The sequence below is a fragment of the Pteropus alecto genome, unplaced genomic scaffold (assembly GCF_000325575.1).
Source record: "Pteropus alecto unplaced genomic scaffold, ASM32557v1 scaffold69, whole genome shotgun sequence".
Classification (NCBI taxonomy): domain Eukaryota; kingdom Metazoa; phylum Chordata; class Mammalia; order Chiroptera; family Pteropodidae; genus Pteropus; species Pteropus alecto.
The window spans coordinates 10,122,987-10,148,558 of NW_006494610.1; the positions used below are offsets into that span (position 1 = coordinate 10,122,987).

The 25,572-nt window shown below is 31.5% G+C and overlaps 1 protein-coding gene across 1 annotated transcript in view; it reads left to right on the plus strand.

Moving 5' to 3' along the window:
- Window positions 1-25,288, plus strand: part of LOC112474004 (membrane-associated guanylate kinase, WW and PDZ domain-containing protein 2-like) — a 348,332-nt gene extending 323,044 nt beyond the window's left edge. The window contains exon 2 of the mRNA XM_025042188.1: window positions 25,152-25,288. Within this exon, the coding sequence (XP_024897956.1) occupies window positions 25,152-25,288 (137 nt within the window). The remainder of the gene's footprint in view (window positions 1-25,151) is intronic.
- The last annotated feature ends 284 nt before the right edge of the window (window positions 25,289-25,572 follow it).

Genomic DNA, 25,572 nt, shown 5'->3' on the forward strand with positions numbered 1-25,572 from the left:
ATAAATTGTTTCATTTTTTATTAGTATTTGATACAATATTCAATTTGTTTTAAACATAATGTTTGATGAAATGCATTGAATTCTACAACTTTCAGTTTATTCACATTTTTAATCATGTCATCAGTTCTCTCTGTTCTTCAATAATTTTTCCTCTTTGGATGAGTAATGTGAAAAATTATGAAAACAGTAACTTCCCTGGAGGTTGGACATGTTGTTTTTTGTTTTTTAAAAGCACAGTCCTCTTGAAGTTAGCAACATTGCCTACCGGAAAATTATAGGAGCAGAACATTTTCTTCTTTGTCAAATTGTTTTATGTAACTTTGTGTTTTGCCAAGTGTTTATTTTGTTTTGGTAATCTACATTTTCTGACAATATTAATTAAGAAAGTATAAAGATATAAGAAAATTCCAAGACAGTTCTTAATGACTTTTGTTAACAAGACTTATCAAAACCTATACTAATATTATGGTTTGAATTTAAAACTTAGGACTTTTATAGAGTACCAATTTATCTGCAATATTTATACATTTACTCAATAGTAATGTCTAAATATTTAATGTGATAAGTTCAAAGCTAAAACACACTAAAAATACTTTTAATCTTATAATACTTTCAGTAGGAAAGGAAAAGTAATTTATTTTTCTGACTTAAAACATGCAGAAATGACAAGTTAAATATCACAACACAACAACATTCAGGGGCAGAGTATTCTGGCTTTTTTTTTTTTTTTGAAGTAAAGATGTGTGCATGTATATTATTTCATTGTTATTCCTGTATCAACTATTTCAGTGCCTAGTTAGTGATAAAGAAATTAATGTGTATTCTTTGACTTTACCTATTCATGTTTCCGTTGCTCTGATCTTTTGCCATTCTGACCAATATTACTGGTAGAATTATTAGAGTAAGCTTTGAGTAATTGGTTTTTATAAAGTAAACCACAAGTGATTTATGTAATCACAAAAGAATTGATAGGAACGCAGCCTTTATTAAGATACATTATAGTGACACACATATTCCACCATTTAGAATAAAGGACAGAACAAGCAAAGACTCAGGCTCATGCTTTGATAATATTTCATCTTAATGCTTGGATAACTCTCCTAATAGGCCATCATAGTGAGAGACTTACATTTCCGTAGCCTAGACTATAGAGAAGAGTTTAATGTTTATTGAGTTCTAAAAACTTTCTTTTACTGCTTTTATAGCTTACACTATTGTCATCCTACTCACTATATATAGAATAAACAATGTCCCCTAAAATGTGGAAATGGTATTAAGATATTAGTTAAGTAATTAATTTCATTAGAGACTCTATAATATAGAGATCATTGGGTACTTGAATAATTAATAGTGATGCTAGATAATAATATAATAAAATATATAAATCCAGCCTTATTCAAATGGTATATGCAAATCTTTTATATGTTTATACATTTTATAGAAGAACTATGTACTTTTATCAATTATTTTGTTATCACAATGTAGGACTGTCTCTAATTTTATTATTTCATGAAACACACATATACATGATTGTATGTGTATTATACACTCATACATACATTTGTATATAGGCATTTTCACATTTTGTTTAAAATCTAGTATGGCTTATTGCCTCTACATTCCAATAGTGTTAGGTCAATGCATAAAGAGCCATGCTGTATTGTTATTTTACATTTTTCTATTTTGCTTTTAAAGTTAGCATTCCCTGTTGTATAGATATGGTATTTATCACTTTATATCTCTTCTTTCTTTCCTTAATTTAATGAAGAATAATTTAACACATCATCCACATTGTCTTAATTTATACTATTTCATTGTAAAATGAGTGCGCATCTTTCAAGCTTCAGTGGTTTGACTGATGTAACCTAAAATGTGTTTAATATGATTATGCCAGCTAATAACATGCCTTACTGGCTAGTACAATAACTGTCATAACATAAGCTTGATACCTTTTTATAAACTCATTAATAAAGAAGTCTATTATGTTTTTATTCTTGTACCCAAATGGGAGAAGATAAGCATATCCTCATTTTTTCGGTTTTTTCAAATATATTCATTCATAATGGGCACTTGATAAATCTGTATCATTGTTGTTTTATTTAATTTTAAAAGAAAATGATATAACTTTTTTCTTCTAGAATCTAGATGGAGGACTTCAGCAGCTATGTCATGAAATACTGTAGGATAATATGAAACATGCTGAATCTACTAAATACCATTTTAGCAAGGCACTGAATTTCTTCCTCAAAGTATTTAAATTTTAGAAAATATTTGGTTTAAGTTTAGATGGTGATCTGAATTATATAGTGCCTTTATTTTCTCTCACAATGCCTTAAAGTAATATGACTTTGGTGCTAGCATCATGCCATAGAAAGTGTAAGTTGGCTACAGCAGAGTTCTGGTCTCAATTCTAAATCTTACTAGTTTTGTGACTTTGAACAAGTTTTGTCAATGTTTCAAGGTTTAATTTTCTCATATATAAAATAAAAATCATAATACTTATTCTTAGAATGTTTTCAGACTTTCTTTGGTTCTAAGTCTTCTTACCTTTGAAAATACCACTTGTATTAGTTTGGGCTGCCATAACACAGTACCACAGACTGGGTGGCTTAAGTAATGGAAAAGTACTTGCTCACAGTTGTGGAGGCTAGAAATCCAAGATCAATGTGTCAGCAGAGTAATTTTTTTCCAAGACCTCTCTCCTTGGTTAATAGATAGCCATCTTCTTTCAGAGTCTTCCCATGGTCTTTCCTTTGTGTGTCTGTTTCCTAATCTCTTTTTATAATGAAAGACACCAGTCATATTATATTAGTGCCCACCCCAAGACCTCATTTAAATTCTAAAAATCTTTAAAGGTCCTATCTCCAGAGATAGTTACATTACTGAGGTATTGGGAGTTAGTTAAGGACTTCAGCATATGAATCTGGGAAGGTTACAGTTTAGCCCATAATATCACTCCATATCAAATCAAACATATTAACTAATTTTTTGAAATATTTTGAATTAATTATAGATTTATATGAAGTTGCAAGATAGTACTGAGAGATTCTGTGTATTTGTGTATCTTTCACCCAAATTTCTAAAATAATTACATCTTACATTTTTATAGTATAATATCAAAATCAGTGATTTGCATTGGTACAAAACATGTGTATTGTTTTATGTCATTTAATCACATGTGTAGATCAATATGAACTTCACAATCAACATACAGAGCTAGTCCATCATTACACAGATCTGCTTTGTGCTACCCCTTCATAATCACACCCATCCCTCCTACCCGCAACCAGTCCTAAGCCCTGACAACGACTCATCTGTTTTTCATCTCTACAGCAACTTAGATCTTAAGGGCATTATGTTGAGTAGAAAAGTCAATCTCAAAAGGTCACATATTATGTTATTCCATCTCTATAACATTCATAAAATGACAAAATTATAAATATTTTTAATTTAATTTTGTTGAGGTTCAATTTATAAATAATAAAATGCACCTACTTTAATCATATGCATCAATGAGTTTAGACATATGTGTATACCCATGTAACCACCACCTAATTAAGACATAGAACATTTTAATCTCCTCTAAAAGTCCCCTCGTGTTCTTTAACAGGTAAATCCCACCTCCCAACCCCAGGTAACCACTGATCTGCTTTCCATCAATATAGGTTACATTTACACTTGTATAAATGACAGTATACAATAAAAACCTCTTGTGAATAGCTTCATTTGCTCAGAGTAATGTTTTTATAGTTCATCCCTGAGTTGCTGAAAAGTACTCCAATGCATAAATATACAGAATTTATACATCTATTATGCTATTGATACATATTTGGGTTTTTGAATTTAGGAATATTGTGAACAAGGTTACCATGAACATTCAACTACAAGTCTTTTGATGGACACTGTTTTCTTGATTTTCTTGGGTAAATAACAAGAAGTAAAATTGTTGAGTTATGTAGTAACTGCATGTATAAAAAAAAATTATAAGAAACTATCAAACTGTTTTCAAAAGTAGTTATACCATTTTACACTTCCAGCAGTAACATATGAGAGTTCTGGTTGCTCCACATCCTTGCCAACACTTTGTATTGTGAGTTATTGTTTTGTCGTTGTTGTTTTAATTTTAGCTATTCTGGATATGCAGTGGTATTTTATTGAGGTTTGAATTTTCATTTCTCTAGTGTCTAATAACATGTAACAACTTTTCATGTGCTTATTGGATATTTTGTGAAGTGCCTGTTAACATCTTTTGCTAAATTTTAAAAAATACAGTTGTTTATCTTATTAGTAAGTTGTAAATGTTCTTTATACAAATCAAATATGAATATGTAAATATTTTCTCCTAATCTATACCTTGCTCTTTTCTTAATGTTGTCTTTTGAAAAACAGAGGTTATTAATATTGGTGGTCTAATTTAGAATGCAAGTAAGCTATCAAAGACTTCTGGCCCTTAACAGATTCAAAAGGCAACTGTAAGAGGCTTTTATCTGTTGCCCATAAATAGTACAATCTGAGCACTAGTAAAAATAATATTGGTGATGGATTAAACACCAAACATTTTATAATCCATGAGCTCACCATAATAAAGAATAATTTTTTTAAACAAACTAACAGCAACAAAAAACAACTCCTGGCTTCTTTGGAAAGAAGCCAACTCTATTCTGAAATCAGGTAAATAAATGGAGTGGTGGGGGAAAACCAGCCCTTCACTTTACTTTCTCATAAAAATTGCAACTAAATAATAGATGAAAGTAAATTTCTCTTTATAGAAATACTCTAGTTAATGAAGAAGGAATAATGAAAATGGATCTACACATTGATCATCAGTGGCTATTGTTAACATCACAAAAAGAAAGACATCTGGACATTACATGACTCTCGATGGAAGTACAAAACACCACCTATAAAATAGTCTTGCCAGAAATCCAACCTGAATGAGGTCAAGCCTTTAGATTTATTCACAAGTTTATATAAAACGCAAGGAACTAAGGACCATGTCAAATGATATTACAGGATGCAATCCTAAAAATCTAGAAGGCGGGAAACTCTATAGTTTCTTTTTTTAATTTTAAAGAATAATAACAAATATTAGAAAGAAGGGAGGGAGGGCACAAAACAGATTAAAATTAGTTTTAAGAGACATATAAATCATATGTAATGTGTGGAGCCTATTTGGTCATTCAAACAGACCCTCTATTTTAAAATTTTGAATTAACTTGGAAAATTTGACCACTGACTTAAATTTTGATGGTATTAAAGCCTTTATCACATTTTCTGAGTGTAATATTGGTATTGTCATTGTTTTTTAAGAACCAATCACTGTCATTGGAACAGAGAAGCAGCCTTGATCCATTAGTAAATATAAATTCCATCCCAATTTAAGGGACTGTAGTCTCAAACAGCAGTGGTACATGAAGCAGAACACATAGATCGTTGGCTATCACTTAAGTGCCAGCCCTGGCCAAGTTTCAGAACTGGGAGTATGGGAGTGGTAGGAAGAATAACTATATCATTTCCTTAGGGTAACATTTCTCATTATGTGCTCCTGGAACACATCCCTACAAGATATTCTACAAAAAACAAAACAAAACAACAACAACAAAAACAACAACAACAAAAAACAGGGGTATAGTAACCACTGATATAATTAAAGCCACGATAACTTCTGAAATAAAAAAGAATTTTTAAATTTGGCATTACCCAATGATTCCCAAATTTATTTGACCACAGAACAGTTTTTCTTTTTTATGTTTTAGCTGTTAAAATCTTGAAAACTAACTTTGGGGAAGTTGTTTTAGGTATTATTGCTCCCAAAATTAAGAGAAGGAGAAGAAGATGCTTTGCTTGTTCTTGTTATTCTATCAAGAAATCGTGGTTGGCTGGATTTCCAGGTCTGGGCAAATGTCAAGAAAAAAAGTTTAAATGTCAAATGTAAAATTTTTTGTTGGATTATGGAATGTTTAATCTTACTTGACAGTGACAATCTGCATGAATGAAAGATAGGCATCTTGTCCAAATTAAGGCAAGATATAGGATTAACATTGTTATTTTTACATCTGACTTTCTGAAACTGCTCAATTTATTAAAATTGAATCTTTAGATTTGTGGTTTTTATGGGGGCTCACAAATGTTAAAATTTACCACTGGCATTCATTTCTTCATCCACTGATTTGGCCATGATTCCTTCACTGTCAATTCATCTACATCATCCATTACTCTCTTATTCCCTTCATTTCCTGAGATTAGGGGATTTTTTGTGCATTGGGAATTCACAAGGGAAAATCCCTGAAAATACAGACATGTGTTACAAATCTAGCATAAAGTTTGTGGTATTATAGGAATGGAGGTTTAAGATCCTTAAACTGAGCTATAACTGCCTAAACTATGCTTAATTTGTGTTTAAAAAAAGAAAGAAAGAAACAGCTAAAATTGCCCTCAATATCCACAACTATCTTGAATTTTTTGACTAGTATCCTGCCATCTTCAATTGTGTAGAATAGATTAATTTAGCAATGTGTGGTGGACTAGGATCATTTATTCACAATCACGTAGGAAAGGTGCCCATTTCCTGACACATAGAAATGTAAGGAGGAATTGTACAAGGGATACAACGACTCAAATATCGCTTGATATCAACTGCGTGAAACTCCTAAAGTAAATTACCCTGTTTGAGCGTTGGTTTCCTCAGATAGGGATAAAGACATATGCATTTCTTTTGCTTACTTTTTAATGTTTTTTAGATGAAATGAGATAATACATATAAAAGTTTTTTATAAACTGTGAAGGTTTATACATGTGTGGTTTTATTTAATTTAGTTTATCTTAACTTACTAATTGGTCAAACCATACAATGTGGCCTTTTATGGTTGAGAAAATATGAATCATTTATGAGCTGGCTATTCACATTCTAATTTGCAGTTTTTCCTGTGAGTGCTTTGCACATATCTATGTGTTATAAAATGTCATGTACTCTCACCATATATATCTCTATTGAAATAATTTGAAATTATTCCATTTACTAACTTAACACCAAAAATTGTTTAACGAAGTTTTAAATTGAAATGTTTTCTTAAAGCCAACATTAAAGAAATATATTTTTCTCATAATTTAGAAGTATGAATTGGGTTTCTATCACATTCTTTTTCATATATCTATGTTTTGAAAAATAACTAACTGGATCTAGATTGAATCAGAAATTCTATGTTATTTAGAGAGAAAGACTTCTTAATTAAATGTCAATTTTATTAATTAGAATAATGAATAACCTAATTTCATGAGCAGATATATATCTTTTTTATATATTTTTCAATATCTTAACCATATTTGAGCCGAATTCTGTGCACCTTATGATGTTAATTGAAACAATTCTCTTTTGGAATCTACATAATTATGTTTTTACTTATTTTTAGAAAGACTACAGAAAGGAGGGTTCATGTGTTTTTTAAATATTTTAATATACTAACATGATAGTATTGTCATGTTAAAGATGTTTATGTGACATAAGGCAGTTATATTACCAATGTCAATTAGATAAAACTCTAATTTTTAAATAGTTTAAGAGCCAGCTCCACATTCTATAGTATAAATAATATTCGAGTATTAATAGATTTTCACTGCTTTTCATTCTAAAGGTCTCAAAAAGTAAAACTCAGTTTAGGGTAGAGCAACAAACTATAATTCACCTTAAATTCCAGAGCAGCATCACCTTTTTGCTTTCTTTTTTTTCAGAAATACTGTGATTCAAAAATAACCATATGTTTAAAGAGTAACTATTATAAAATAAATACTTGAAAAAAAGAGTTATACACTTTTCAATGTATTATGTGTTGAGAAACATCCGTAGAAGTGATTGTTTCTCTTGTAATAAGTCTAATAGGGGCAATTGCAGAACTTTAAATATCTAAGTGGTAATCATTAAAGTTTACATTTAGGATATTAGTCAAATTGTAGGTCTGCTCTAGATAGCTACTGGGAGCCCTAATTCCTGATTAGGGAATGCATCTTTCTTGAAGTAAATACAAAACTAGATAGCAGTTAAATCTGGGAAAGCTGCCAGTTATTATTGCAATATTACTATCCTTTGTATTTGAAAGTACTACTGAAACAGACTTCTACCATGACCAAGGCCAAGGGTGAGTAGCTTTTATTATGTGTTTAGGGAAGTATTGAATTGTTCACATTTGCCTGCTGCCCTTTTGGTCATGCTCTGGCTAATTAACAAGTTGGGAAGCTGGAAGTGAAGATATACTTAGCAGTCCCTGGAGAAAGTTGCTTGTGTATGTTTTATAACTTCAGTTACAGTTCTACTCTTCCACAAAGATTATGGCCTTCATAATAATGAGTTTATACTTCTGAGTATTTGAAAAAGCCAACAGAAAATACAGATTACATGAGTTTCAAAATAAGTGATCTGGGGAAAAGGCTGATCGAACTGGGGAAAGAAGTGCCAAAATGACTTGACCCAATTTGGCGTTTTAGCAACTGGGAAATTCTTTTGGTAAATATTAGAAGAGGATGCATGCTATACATCTCCTCAAGCACAATCTGGATACCAGGTAGGCTATTACATTGAAATATAATTTGAAAGATCATTATATTACATTCAAATTCAAGCAAACATATCAATATTTATAATCAAGTAGGAAAAAAGAAAGAAAGAAATAGAACGGTTGTACAACTTGCTCAACCTTCAGGCACTGTGACCATTCCACACATAGAAAGTTCACACTTTGGAGAATTCAATAACATAATGGCAAGATAAACAATTTCTATTCAGGGCGGGCTCATGTCACATATATAAGACTAGCAAGGAACTAGGAAAGTGTCTCAGTGTATCATCTATTTATTCTCTGGCAGGCTAATACTTTTGTAAAATACATTAAAAATGAATTACTAGATTTTTTTTATTGTTGATTTGTATGAGTTCTTTGTTTATTTTGGATATTAGCCTTAGCTCCTTATTAGAGACATTGTTTGCAAATATCTTCTCCTATTTAGTTGGTTGCCTCTTTCTTTCGCTATGCAGAAGCTTTTTAGTTTGATATAATCCCATTCATTTATTTTTGTTTTTACTGTCTTTGCTTTTGAGGTCAAATTTATAAAATCCTCTCTAAAATCAAGGTCCATGAGTACTTATGTTTTCTTTCATGCAACTTATTGTTTCAGGTCTTATATTTAGGTCTTCGATCCATTTTGAGTTTAAAAGTGCCCTTTAATAAATGATTAGATAAAGAAGATGTGGTACATATATACAATGGAATATTACTCAGCCATAAGAAAAGATAAAATACTCCCATTTGTGACAACATGGTTGGATCTTGAGATTTTCATGCTAAGGGAAATAAGTGAGACAAAAAAAGTTGAGAACCATATGATTTCACGTATATGTGGAATATAAAACTGAAAATAACAAATGAATAAGACAAACAGAGACTCATGGACACAGACAACAGGTTAGTGGTTACCAGAAGAAAGAGGGGAAGAAAGAAGGTAGATAAGGGTAAAGGGGGTCAAAGATATGGTGATGGAATAAAATTTAACTGTGGGTGGGAAACGCGCAATGCAATATACATATGACATATCATTGAACTGTACACTTGAAGCCTATACAATTTTATTATTCAATGCAACTCAATAAATTTAATTACAAAAAAATGAATTTCTAGAACAAAAATTTTAAATTAAGTCCCTGTTGGTTTCTGTTGGTGTTTTGTTTTGTTGTTGTTGTTGCTGCTGTTATATTTAAAACTGAAAAACCAAAAATTATTCTGAAAAATTACTATAAGTGTTTCTTACTCTCAATTTCTGAACAGTATCAAGCAGTTCACCCACCATTACTGGATTAAACATCATGTAGAACTTATCTAGAAGATCGAGAGCCTTATTCCATGTGTATTTAGGTTATTGGGCTGAATTATTTTGCTTTATTCACATAATAACAATTAAGCCACTACAATTTTTCTAACCAACTATTATCCTAAATGTTCTATATTTTGTCACTGGAAATTCACTATAACATTACTTATGCTAATCAATAACACTCAAATGTAAATTTAAAAACAATATTTGAAATCCCTAAGTAATCTTCTGTGGAGTGCTGAGTCTCTATTAAGGTACTTTAATTCTAACTGTCCCTAAAGCATGGGTGTAGGTTGAAGTTTACTTACACACACACACACACACACACACACACACACACTGTTTATTTACAAGTATCTTTAACAAAAATTAGAATACATATTATAAGAAGAAAACAAACAAAAAGCCTGAACCAAAATGATTCTTTGAGTTGAATTTATAGAAAAATTTCCTTTACTTAGATCAAATAGTATAAAATCTTTAGGAAACATAAGACTATCCACCGCCATTGGATTAAATGAAGTTACATTTTGAAGCATGATTGCTTAAAGTCCATCACTTTCTGAACATATCCAGTGGAAATAATACGTGAAAAAGTTCTGTGTCCAAAATTTTTTCACAAATACAGAAACAAGACTGGGGAAGAAGCAAAGAAGTGTTATGTAAATGGAACAGATCTAAGAACATCCTTCAATTAGATCTTCTAAACCTGTACTTGCGGTTCAGAAATCTGGCTTTTAGTATTTTTTTAAAAATAATTTTGTTTTTGAGAATTCAAGTACTTATTAATGAATTTCTGTCTCCTATTACACTTATTTCTAATCACTGGGAAATCTGTTACAGTAAACAAAATAACTCTACCCACTTGTAGTCTATTGTACCCAAAATTTCTTTAGAACTATGGAAATATTATAGTGATTCCAGATTTTAGAAAGTTAAAAAGTTACTTTTTTGACGGGCTACATCTAGTAATAAATGACCAATGAAATTCCTCCATTCTTGACCATATGCTTACTAATTTGAGTGTTAAATATTCTGTTTAGAAACTCTTTCCTTTGACTAATGTCTTCTATTGCAGGACATTAATTTCAATAATAGATCTAAAAACTACAGATGGACTCTTTCTACTTCAAAAATTTTATCTATTTTAAGATTTTAACACCCGATACTAAGTTGATCATTAAGAAATAAAGTTAAACCTAAACTTGATGTTCTACTTTTAGAATGGGTAATGTGCCCTGTAGTTTTATGCTAACTGAAACCATGGGGATGATAGAGAATATTTGTTTATCAAATATTGTTCTGAAGCATGAAAAATTATATAGCTGTATTTGGTGTTCACTTTTCCTTATGGTAATTCGCTAGGTCTAAAGCTTTCATTTTCACTTAATATAAATTTCAACAGAGGGCTAAAATGATATGCTTGTTTTGTTGCCATCATTTTCTAGTACATTCTTATAACATGATAGCATGCTTACATAATAATTAATGTTCTATACAGCTTCATATTTTGTTTGAATATATTGATGACAGTAAGGATTATTTTTATTTTATATTTGATGATTCTTTTCTATAATGTGATTGCTAAAGATGAAATTTGGATAATAGATCTATATCAATTTTTATATGACATTTACAGCAGGAAAGAAAACTCGATATTCATCAATCATATATCTTAATTTCAAATAAACTTTTTCTTATAAAAAACATGCTTTGATTATTGGACATTTATATTATTAACCCATTTCTCATTTAGAAAAAAAAAGTGCAGCTCACTGCCAGCATTAATTTAATTTTACTTAAACACATTTTCTGAGGCTGAAGCAAATCTGACTAGTTTTCAATGTGAAAATAAAGTAGAAATTTTTTGGAGTTATTGCTAAACAGAAATTGTCTCTAATCCTAATGTGACAGAAATGTACATGATGATCTGTATTTAAAAACTTTTTTTGTGTGGTAAATTTTAAAGCACGGAACAACACAGAATGGAATATCACATTCCACACAAAAATAGTGGTTCTTTCCGGATCTTCTTGCCCTCCTTGTCTTTGTGCAAGCAGCAAACTTCGCAGTGACCATTTGGATTCCGTTTTCCTGATGTTGGTGGTATGCTTTTGGGGAAATGTCTTTCTGACAGGTGAAGAGGTGTGACATCATCAGAGCACAGATGACCTCAAAGATATTGCTGTCCTGGCTCGTGATACTTTTCCAGCATTCTTTCAATCAACATCAGTCTGAAGTTTAAATGGCTGACAGTGTACTCAGGATTGTCCTTCTTGCACAGGATGTAGGAGTTCAGCACTATAATGTTTAGAAGGTGGTGAAAGAATTTCTTATACCAAAACTTGTGCCTTTTGCTTTCAGTTAAATAAGAAATGAGCATCTGATCAGCTGAGTCCACTCCTCCCATATTCTGTTTATAATCCACAGTGACACATGGCTTCTTAGTTTTCTTTCCATTTCTGTTGTCTGCATCAATCAAAATATCATTATGGGATGTTGATGACATTGTCACCTCCTTCTTGTCACACCATATCAGTGCCATAAATTCATCACAGAATCTGACCACAGTCATTCCTTTTGCAATCCTTTTTTTTTTTTTCAGGTCATTCGGCATCTATTTTCTGTTAAAATGAGCGGTCCTAACTGCATTAGTCCTGTTTTGATGTAATTCTCTGAAAAACATGGGAGATGTATGGCAAACTTTGAGGGCTAGATTAGAATTCTAAGCCATGAGCTATCTCGAGGTAAATGCTGCAGCCACAAGCACCACCAGTAGGTATTCTCAAGGCAAATGGGAAATGAGAATAAATATGCATTTCACATCAAGAAGCCAAATTCAATAAACATTTTTTATACAGACACCTTTAATCAAGACATGAAACTTGACCTTAAGATGCTACCAATTAGCCATTTTGACCAAAATATAAAAAACAGGAATAATTTATAAAATTTCCTAACTGCCCTTCATGGTCATGGATAGTCATCTAACTCTTAATATAAAAAATATGGAGCTTTTTAAACATTTAATGCAGAAAAATTGGGCATTTTAAAAATATAATGGGATATTATGATCATGTTGTGCTATTACTGGTTTATAGTCTCTCCAAAAATGTTTTTTATTTGCATCCATTTTATTTGTCAATGAGCAAACATTTATTGTATACTTACTAAATGTCAGACTCTGCTCTGTCATAGAACTTACATTCTAAGGAAAAACTTAGACAGTCAATAACAATTAAACAGGCAACAGTGTAATATAATTTTAGGTAGTGGTAACTGGTTTGTAAACAAGTGGAATAGGAGAATAATGAATGATAGGAATGGATTGTGGGAGATGAGCAAATTTAGACAGAGTGAGGAGCAATATTTGAAGGGAGATATGAACCAAATATAATAGCAAAAAAAAGGTACTTTTAAACATGACTTTTAAGAGTGAGGGATAGAAATGTTGCAGCTCCTTGGTGATTTGTATCATGCTTATGAAGAACATGATTGCTATCTCTAACTCAGCATGCTGATAAAGTGATAGTTTAGAAAGAATGGTAGTGATTTATTGAAATTCTGTTTCTGAGAGCTACTTTGAAGGTAATCAGTGATAAATTTCATATCAGTATTCCAAGTTTTTGCAGTTTTTATTATGGACAATAATATTTGCATACAAATTGTCCTTCAGTGTTATATATAAATAATCCAAGCCATATAAATTTAAAAGCATCCTTCTAAAATAAATTTTAGAAACTCTATTCCCAAGAATAATTCTGGGCTTTCTGTTCCAATTTTCTTCCGTACTTTAAGTAGAACATAAGATCAATTGTTTGAGAGGGATATGCCATGATAAAATCACTTTCTTCAACACAGGAGATTCTTTCTCCTGTTACCTTTTTTTTTTGTCCATTCATTAAACCTGCAATTGATTCCACATGATCTGTGGTCTACCAGGTTGCCACATGCTTAGAAACAAAACAAAATACTTCCCTGTCCCAGGAATATAATCTGTCAATGTTGCCATCATTTTCTCAATCATTCAGGTGGAAATCTTCGATTCTTTTTTGGCCGTATCCAAATCCATTTCAGTCACCAACTCTTGTTCACTCATGTTTGTTCCTTTATGAATTAAGCTCAACATTTTGCATTTAAGGCTGGACCCCAACCTTGAAACAGAGCTGCAAGGCTTTCCTTGGGCCCAGTATTGGAGAATGTACCACATTCTCCACTGCAGGTGTGGCTTATCGTCAGAAATATTTGATGGAGAGCTTCATGTGTCATGTGCAAGATAACCAGATAATTCTGATACAACTCCACTAGGGACATGCTTTCTTCTGTGCACACCCTTCTTCCCCCTTTCACTTGCTTGTTTCTAGCGTGGCAGAGATATTTCTTGGCACAGAATCAAGAGACCCAAGTAAATGTTGCAGCTCTGTTGTGTGAGTTTAGCCAAGTCAATTAACCTCTGAACTATTTTAATCATTTGTAAATTAAAACATTATCCTAATTACCATTCACACTTCTTATGTTGGGCCAATGCAGTAATAAATATTTAAAATCTTTGATATATTAATATTCTGCACACAAGTAGAGTAATAATACTATTGTATTATTGTAGTTAATTAACATTGAGTGTAAAAAACTTTAAATAATCTAATTTTACTACTCTAGACCTTACATTTCATATTTTACACTAAAGAATTTGAATTAAAATTATATTTATAGAATTTGAATCAGTTCTCAAATTATTACCTCTCTCATAGCAAAATAAAATTTTCTGGTTTGAAGCTAGAATCAAAAGAATATAAAAATTTCAAGTCATCAAATATAATGATATCTACAAAAACCAATAAAGATTGCACATTGGAGAGGCTCTTTATTTAAAATGGTGTTTTCTGTCAAATATAAAGCCCATCTGTAGTAAAAAATCTCTAAAGTTTTGCTCTTTTTAATCATTTCAAATTTTATTATTACTTAACCAATCGAACTAAAATGTTGATTATATTAAAACAAGATTATTGTCAGATCAATGGAGAGTTTATTTTTAAAGTAATGAAAATTTCAAACATTCTTCCAGATTCTTCAAGTCAGCAATTAGATATTATCCTTAAAAGTGTTATCAAAAAGTAAAAATAATTTTACTATTTTGTAAAAATTATTTTGCAGAAGAGAGATTTAAAAATCATTGGGGATTTTTGTTGTTTGTTTTTGTTTTTGCTGTAGAATGATTGTAACCAGTGTTTAATAAAAATACGTGTCTGGGGCAATCAAAGTTGCTACTACCCCAGATAATATTAAAGATTCTTGGTCATATACTTCCAAAAACATAAAATGAATAGACTATCTAAAAATATAAGGTTTATATTTTTAATACTTCAAGAACAAAATTATATCTCTTAGATTATATAGGTGATTATTTAGCAAAAGAAAGTAAAAGTTCATTCAAATGAGATTTTTATACTACAGGGTTAACTATATAAAAGCCACTTTCATGATCTAGCAAATAGCTAATAGTATCAGTCCAAAGAACAAATATGTAGTAATGGTAGACCCCTCTTTTATCACAAAAAGCATTTCTGAACTTTTATAAATTCACTTACTATGTGCTGTTGCATTCATGTATTTAAAATATTTATCATTATTGGGAGAATCATTTAAGTCAATTAGCAGGGATGTAATTCAACTAATACTTATAAGGCACTCTGCTAGGCTTTAAAAAATAAAAATTGTATTAAGCCAGAGAATGGAGTTTGTCACAAATGAAGAAAAGCAAAATTTGTTGCTACTACCTCCTGATTTTCTTCATATATAATGATAATGTTCTGTAATAAACATGAATCATTGGGCAGCATAAAAATATTTCCTATTTCTTGGGCCTACCCACAGAAAGTTGATAACCTTCAACTTTCTTCAACACAACTACCCCTTTAATAACATCCCAAAATGTGAAATCATGCACCATATCTGTCTATATGTGTGTGTGTATATGTGTATATTTCCTCCCCCTTGTCAGATATGTTTTCCTTATTCTATGCTATTATTCTTCCCCTAAAAGCAGTAAAAATTCATTTCCAATGATGTTTGTAGCCTCTAAGTTTTTTTTTTTTCTTGATTGCAAAATATATTCTTAGGTAAACAGTCATATGACATTTTCATAAAATTTGTTATTAAGAACAAATAGCAATAGTTCAATAAAAATGGAAGTTTACTTCAAAGAGATATTTTCAATAGACTTTCATTGCAAACAATTTATAAGATGAGCCAGGGTTTTGTTAAAATAGAAACTTCTATATACCCTTTTATCAGGTCAAAATTCAGGTACAATTTTATATGTAATCAGGGGACAGAAGACAATTGTGAATACCATGGGTTAATTGTATATTCTTCTTTCCCATTCCTGGCTAAGTCTTCCCTATATTTCTAGAGGCAATACAGCTCCAGATGTCTAAAGGAGGTTTTTAGGAAATTTTAACTGATAGCCTTCAGGTATGGATAATTGAATTTACTAATTTATATCACTATGCCTGGCAAGTGTATAAATAGCTCTAAAACTCTAGTCGGAGGAAGTAATTTTATAATTCAGTGAAAATCCATTATAATAGAACTCACTTTCACAGTCCTTGACTACCTGTTTAACACATACACTTCCCTTTCAGTCACTTGGGGGTACAACACACTTGGCCACTTGGCAACAGGTGTAACTTTCTTTTTCAGCTTTCATCACTTGAGTGTTTTTTCCTCTCCCTTCCCTTTCCACTGCAATCTCAGACATCATGTTGGTTCAGCCTCTCAAACCCAGTTTTTGCTTCTTATTTCCCTCCTGAGTCAGATCAGGGCCTTGTCTTTCAGTGGTAAGAACAGTAAAACCTAGAAGAACAAGGATGATGAAGAAATCTTCCTTTGTCTTTCTTCCACCATCATTCTCATAGCCTCCACTTGCTATTTTCTTTCTTCTCATTGCCACTCACTTCTTCCCTCTCACATGCACTCATGTGTGCATGTACAGGCACACATCTTATTCCATGGATGATATATCTAATTGAGTTATATGAACCTAGACTTCTGATATCCGAAGATACCTTCTAGATTTTGTAAACTTCTATTTTCCACTATTATTTCCTGCTCGACTTTCCTACAGAATCTGTATGATATTTCCTTATGTACTGGGTGGAAATGGTATAGATAAAAGGGCTGGGGGCTTACAAATTTTTGTGGGGAAAGACATTTAAGAATTTTTTGATAATTTTATGAATAATAAAGTATTTAAAATAATGCCAAGAAAATCTCAAAATGATTTTGCGTTTGCTTCTAAAATAGGAAATAGAGAAATTATAGACCATTTTATAGTGAAACTAGACCAAATGAATAATGGCAGTATGAACTGAGGCAGCCAAGACCTCAGACTTGACTAAGGGCTAAGCACCTCCTAAGAAAAAGAATTTTGGCTGAGTATGATGGTAAGGAGATACATTAGCAGGATTTTTATTGCCCCATAACCCTTTATACAAGAGCATATAGAATTTATCCTCTCAACAGGCTGCTCCTCTTCTACCCACTCCTAATCCATACTTGCCCTGAGGAATCTTTGACAATATCAGCAAGAATCTCCACCAGGGTCTTGGAGCTATCAGTGTTCCTTGTGAAAGAAAGGTTTTGAATTTTTAGAACCTGTCAGCTTATCTTGGAACTTTAGCCATATCCCTTTGCTCTCACCTCCCAGGAAGCATTGTTATACATGGCAATGCATAACAGCAATGTACTTCCAACGTACCATGAATAATGTACTTCAGATGCCTAATTTATTTAAAAAAAATGTATAAGTGGACCAAAGATATAGTTATAATGTGCAATATTACTTATATGGGAAAAACCATTCCGCATTCAAAATAAACTTTTGGAATACATTCCTCATTATTTAAAGTCATCCTTCTAGCAGTTCAAATCATGTGCCTAGAATTGTTGATAACTTCATTAGCACTGATTAATCATGACACAGGCTATAGAAGATATAGCCTGCTTATAAATGTACTATCTCATTTACGAGACCTCCGCGTTCATTACCTAACTACTTCCCTAAAGTCCCACCTCCTAATACCATTACATTAGGGGTTAGGATTTCAACATGTAACTTTTGGAGGGGCCGCAAAAGTTACTCTTCTTTGAAACTGAATTTGTAAGGGAATTTCTTTTTATTATCATTGTAAAATGGGCTCACAAATAGGGTATGTTTTTGGTGGGGAGGTGTTGGGGAGAGAGTGTGTGTGTGTGTGTGTGTGAGTGTGTGTGTGTGTGCGTGTCTGTATGTGTTTGTTTTAGTCAATTTGGGCAACATAGTTTATGTCATTATACTTTTCAGAATGAAGCCAGTTTGAGTGGACCATTTATTGTACCAGGTCATCTTGCAGTTTTAAGTTGCAGCAGGTTAGCAAAAAATAAAATGAGATAACTGACCTTGTTTTATAGTTCTCAAAACACAAAATAATGTCACATGTTTACAAATATAATCATGCAAATCCCTATCCATTTTACTAATAGTAAGTATCACCTCTTTAAAAATATAATTTTTATGTTGACGGGCACAATTGCTTACTAATATAAAATGAAATAAGCTTGAATATTAATTGTTTAAGTATCATTCAGATGCTCAATTTTAGGTTTTTAAATGAATATGTTTCAGGTATACCTAGCATGAGCAGTTTATTTTATGTTTTTTAAACTAATGAAGATAAATTCTTAAATCGGATTTTCCAAGAATAACAACAATTGTGATATTTTTATCACTGCAATTTTTAAAATTTAGGCTTAAACTTTGGAATAAATTTTAAAAGTCAGTAAACTAATTCCCTAAGTAAAACATTTTTTCCTGCTAAATTATGTAGGTATTTTGGACTATAGTTTTTTTCTTTGACCTTCGTAATTTTATACAGAAACCTTAGTGCTTTGAGATTTATTAACCTTCAGTGATTTTAAATCTATTCATAACTATTAGATTGTTTTTTTCTCTATTAAACTTATAGTGGCATAATTTCAGGTTTAAAAGATGGATTGAATTTGTGTCAGATTTGTTTTTGGCCATTTGTGTTTTATTCTTTCATTACGCTAAATTTTTTATGACATACTGCTTTTTATAAAGATCATCTAATGCTTAAGAGTTAAATGAGTCAAAGAAATTAACAGAAAATACCCTATTTCCAAACTGAATTAGCCATCTTGAGACATAAAAAATTTAGTTATACTTGAGTTTGTTTTTAATTCTGTGTCCATCATTTACATTTCTTGATTGTAAAATTTTGAGTAATGCATGTGCAAGACCTAGCACAATGCCAGACATATAGCAAGTACTCATTTTCTCTTCTCCATGGGAGCCTATAATCATAACTATAAGAATAACTTTAACATTTACTTTGAGACCAAGGCTAACAATGAAAAATGAAACTCAATAATAATATCCCATCTGTGCAATAGTAGGGGGAAGGAAATGATAAAAAGCCATTTTCAATAGAGCTAGAGAGTATTATAAACCACTTACATTTATCTCTGTCATTTTCTCTGAAATAGCAATTATTCTCTCTAGTTTTGAATCTCCTAATGATCTGCAATGATTTAATACATTTTGTTGTCTCTTTTATTATTGCATTTCTTATACAAAACATGTGAAACCACTAAAATTTTGAAGAAAAACAGCACACAATGATATTAAATGTGATAAAAAAAAAAGATTGACTATACTCTCTAAAATAAATTTATGAGTAAAATAAGGAAGGGATACAAATTTTTATATACCTGTTTCCAGCTATGGAGATGCAATTGACCAAGGCATCTGCAATGAGGTACCATGGGCCTTATGAGTGTGTTCCTATTTAAAATTATTATTATTGAAATAATAATAATTTTACTGGCTCATAATTTATAAACTAGTATAGATCAAACGCATCCAGTGATTTAGTGCAGTACTCTAGCTGCCTGAAAATGAGTTGGCCTCTAGATCATCAGAAACCAAAGACACAATTTTTCACCTCAAAAAGGGATGGAGACTGCTCCGACAGACTGGATTAGATATGTCTGTCACCTGTTTTGTGACTGTGGCTTATAACAAACTCAATCAACTTTTCTGTGATCTATTTCTCCATTTTTGAGGTGAGCCAAGCAGAAACTATTTTTGAAAAAGGAACATAGCGACCTAGCTTTTGGACTATTCCTCTACTTCCCCACCATCTAATAGACTAACATAAAATAAATTTACAGTTACTCATGTGCATATCTTAAGGCATATGAATAGATCTTTCTCCCAATTTCTTACAGACTGCTTTGCTTGATTATTTCACTACTTATTTGGTAAAGACAATGCATGAAATCAATTTTCTGTTGATGATCTTAGCTTCCTGGACAATCATAAAATAAAAAGCAATATCAAAAGGAAATTATCCATGGCTTTTATTCTTATGGGCTATAACTAACTTGTGATCTATAACTATAACTAATACAATAATTCAGTTGTTTGATTACAAAAAAATAAAAATTCCCAAACTATAAGATATACTTAGCACTTAATATGGAACCAAGGAATTAGATCTAGTGGAGACCTTATTAGGTCTATACCTACCATTATGGACTATTTGTGGCCCCTCCAAAAGTTACACATTGAAATCCTAACCCTCAATGTAATGGTATTAGGAGGTAGGGCTTTTGAGAAGTAGTTAGGTCATGAAGGCAGAGGTCTCATAAATGGGATAGTACCTTTATAAGCAGAAACACTAGAGAAATGATTTCTCTCTCAGCCATGTGAAGCTACAAGAAGATGGCCATCTGTAGACCAGGAAGAGTTCCTTACCAAATACCCGATCTGCCAGCTCCTTGATCTTAGACTTCTCAGCATCAAGAATTGTGAGAAATATTTGTTGTTTAAGCCACCCAGGCTAACGGCTTTCTTTTAAGTTTCTCAGTGAAGGATGAGCAGATTGACTAAAATCTAACCACAGTTATACAGAATGAGAGAGATATGGCCACTCGAAAAAGGAAATCAGGGTGCTGTTACCAAAGAAGGTAGTACAAGGTAAAGCATAGAAATGGGTACAAAAGATAAAGCACAAATAAGCCATCAAACAAAAATCAAATGCCCATTTCAATATCTATGGAGTATGAATGGAAAAAAAAAACTGAGGTAAAGAGAAATAAAAATAGATAAGGTCAATAGAATATTAGAGTAGCCTGATTTGCAGGATGACTAAATGACATCCGAATGAGCCAGACTTTGGCTTGTTGATCATCTCCACCTGCCTCTTCGTACACTTCCCATACCATCTCAATCAGTGAGCTATTTTACCTAGTTTACATTAAGTTTATAAGGTGCGTGTTGATTCCAGAAGAAAGTCTGAGCCAATGTTCATGCCCTTGAATTATGGATAGGACTACTTTTGTCAGTTACTAGCAATCAGACCCTTGGCACAAACATAACGCAGCCTGGTATTTTTCTCCCTCAATCTTAGGAAGAGTTTCTGGCTTTGTCCACAAGGCTAAAACTAACAATTTTTCTTAAGGAAAATTCCAAGGTGATTATGTCTATCTGAGCCAAGCAGCATCTTCTTTCTTTGCTTCCTCAATCTGGGCATTCAAATAGTGACAGCCCAAAGCAGTTCTACTGGAGACATTTCTGAAAATTATGAAAACCATAGAGATGCACATCATTTTCAAGTGGTAACATTTAGAATTTTCTTCTCAAATAATTCATGGGAGTTCCTTTCTGATGCTTTCCACACTCGCCTCCCCATCTTTGCTGTGAACCCAATGCTGAATAATTTGCGTGAGTTTTGCTTTCCTCATTTGCAATATGAAGTGTTTGAATTGAATTCTCTCTTAAGGGTTTTCGTTGTTATATTTTGATGTCAGGTTGAAAAGTTTGTTTAGGTTCCTGTTAAGAAAGTACTTGACTGCTTTGTACTAAGAATTTTGGTCTTCACACTGTAGGTGTTCTTTAGAAGCAGAATCTTTGGATTCAAATCCTTCCCATATCTCATATTAGCAAATGTGTGCTTTGAGAAGGTATTATATCTTTTAATGTTTGGTTTTATTTTGTAAAATGGAGAAAATAAAATTTTTTTCAGTTAAATGAAATTTCTCAATAACTATTTTAATTATTTCTCAATAATTAAAATATCATAGTAAGTAAAAGCCACTGAATTTTTTTGAAAATAAGAGTACAATGACTAAGGGACAGTGAACTTGACAGTACTATGCTTGACATAAGTATTAATGTGGGTGTCTTTTAAGCTACCAGATATAGATATAAGTAAAAAATGACAAAATAGAAACTCTATAGACAAGCAATAACAATAAAACCAAAAATTATAACTATGTCAAATAAGGTAGTAGATTATTTATTTACTGTAATAATATGTAACACTTATTGAACGCTGTTTAGTTTTTATATTTTAGCCATTGCACACTATCTGTTGCTTAATTTTTCTCTAAATGAAATTTATAATTAAGGAAAAACATTCCTTTAAATGTGTGTATACATATTATATATACATGTAAAACATTTCCATACACATATATAAATTAGAATCATGTACGGTTGCAAATGACAGAATATCATAATAGTTTTAAAAAATAAGTATGCATTTTTTCTCATTTAACAAGAAATCTTAAGGTAAGTAATTGCTGATATTATATTAGCTGCTCAGTGAAATCATCAGGGACTCAAGCTGTTTTTGACTTCGATATTCTGAGCATGTTATATTTTTCCCTTGTGTGAGTCATTTCACAGACTGTGGCTGCTATATCTCAGATATGAAGTCTAGTTCAATGAATAAAGAAATCTCCTCCTTCTTTGTTAGGTCTCAATGGCCAGAACATAGCTACTGGAAGTTGTAAGGGCAGCTGGGAAACTGGAGAACTTGATTGTATGACTGTTTCAGATCACTCTGATCCATGTCCTAGGGCTGAGTGTGTTTGGACTTGAAACTAAATAAAGGTTTTCATTAAAAAAGAATAGAGAAAAGAAAATTGGGTATACAACTAGCAGAATTTGCCATAAGGATAGTGAGTAAATAAAATTGCCTTACTTGAAAGATGCTTTAAGAAATCGTGAAGGTTGATAAAGTATTTCTGAAATATCAGGCAGGAAAAGTCCTTCCAAAACAAATATAACCATTTGTGACAATTCATTTTCGTATAAATTTTATATTAGCTTTTAGAAACTTCCACAAGTCCTTCCATGGAAAAAAAGGGATACTGATATAGTAATATCAATAGATTAAGAGATCAAACGGTATGTTAAAGTCATTGAATAAATAGACAGCCTTTTTGTTTTCTTATGTAGGTAAACTTTTGAGAGACTAATGTATATTTGTAGTAGTAGAAATGGTTTAAACTGATAACATATTTCTAGGAACAAGAAACATCTTTGACTACACATGTGAGCTTATCTATGTTATATTAGGTGAGTGATTCTAGCTTACTTTAGTGGACAAACTGTCTGTTGTTCTATAGTTAGCATATTCTCAGACTACCAGAAAGCATCTCATAACTTAGCATCTCCCACATATTAGAAAGAAAAAAAGGGAAGAAAGATGGAATGCAGTTGTCGAAAGATCTGTAGACTTAGAACTCATAGAAAAGACTACTGAGAACAGACATTATGCTTGCTTTATAGCTGTATAATGAGTTAGCAAGGATAGGCATGTTCTGCTGACTGGAAAAGTCCAAGGGAGAAAAACAGAATTTCAGGATTTCTAATTACTAACTACTTTAGTGTGATGTCAGCAAGTCCAACACATGGAAATTTGGTGGTATAAATAATAGGTAATTGTTGATCTGTGTGATGGTACTTTCAAATGACTTTCTTTGCTCTGCTTCTTTGAGAAAATGGTTTTGAATTTGGAAAAAAATATGTTCAAGCATTCTGGATGTAATGTTTATGTGCACCCACTGAGCAATGTTTTCCTTTGATGTTGTTTTCCACTGTTAAATTATGTTGGATGGAAAAATAGATTGAGGCTATTTGCTTAAATGTATGAAAAATATTGTTTGGAGTGTAAGAATTTTGATGGTCAATTCAGTTAAAAATATTATTTCTTATGGAATCCTATGAGGCTGTGCCAGCAGAAGAGAAGGCAACCGAAACAATGGATTTGGAAACTTCAGAAATGTTGCAATATGTTAACTTTGCAAATACATTAACTATAGTTTGAACAAAAGGTGTTTGTGTCGCATATGTGCACATCCATTTAATGCTATTTTGTGGGGTCATGGTGGTGCAAATAGATTAATGAATTGCAATTTTGGAATTCAAAAAATTTGAGGAGAATATGATTTTTGTGACTTTTACATAAAGGTTTCTTATTTCTTCTATCAATTCTTTGTCTTGGCTCAGCTACCTGAATGTGTTTGAAAACGTAAGGGTTTTAGGAATTCTTACTTATATTTTTATAAGTATTTTGATATATAATTTATTCTTTCAAGTATAAGAATAAGAAAAGCCTTAGATAAATCTTCATATTTTAATATAATTATCTTTAAATATGAAATTAATCTTTGATAAATTCACAGTATTGGTGTTCTTACCGATAGCCTAGCTTATTTTTCATTAGATTATAATTGTAAATAGACTCAAAATTATTTCTATAATACTAATAATAATTATAATAATAAAATGAAAATAACTAAATTATTTAAAATCTACTTAGTTAAAAACATCTCCACTTATTTTATAAAACAGAAGTTACTTTGATCTTATAAAGGATGTAAAGCATTAATATTTTTGTAGCATTTTTTCTTTTGACTTTTCATATCACCGTACTTATCTAAATCCACAGTAACATTAAATAACAAAAATCTTTTCAAACCCTTAAGACCTACTAAGTGAAACAAGCCAGTCATACAAGAACAAATATTATATGATTCCACTTATGTGAGATAACTGGGGTAGTCAAATTTATAGAGACAGAAAGTAGAATGCCAGAGGCTGGGGGACAGGAAGAATGCAAAGTGGGGAAAATAAAACAAACTTTTTATACAGTCAATGAGAGATATTTCAATATTAGCTCAGGAGTAATATATATCTTTTGCCTTCATTCTAAATGAAAATAAATTAAAGAATGCATGTAAAATTCTGAATACAGACCTGGTGGACAATTATTATCTCAGTGAATGTTTTCTTTTATTATTACGCAGTAAATGTTTCAGAAGGTCAAAAGAACAATGTGAAATAATGCATCTTTCAAATGGATTCAAATATGACAATCAAATTACATACTTAAAAAATATTTTCTAGCATTCTTTATTAAGAAACTCTATTATTCTAGGAGGAATTGTTGATAAGGATCTTCGTCACTACCTCAACTTACGATTTCAGAAGGGTTCTGTGGACCACGAACTTCAGCAAATCATTCGTGACAACCTCTACCTCCGCACTGTGCCATGTGAGTACAACAGGCAATGATATTTTCTTTCTATGTTAACAGATAAATGTTCAGCAATATATCCAGTGTTTAAAAGAAAAGTTAGATCACACTGATTTTTTTATGATGGGCTTTTGGAACAGAAAACTGATATGAGATATGGAAGTTTTAAATGTAAAAGCCAATAATTGCAGTTGTGTGGTTTACAATGAACTTGTAGCCAGAAGAGATTTGTGATTTTTAAGCTATAAAACCTAGCTTATTTCTCCCATTAGTTTTGAGAAATATGAATTCTAGTCCAGGATGTTGATGATTCAGAAAGAAT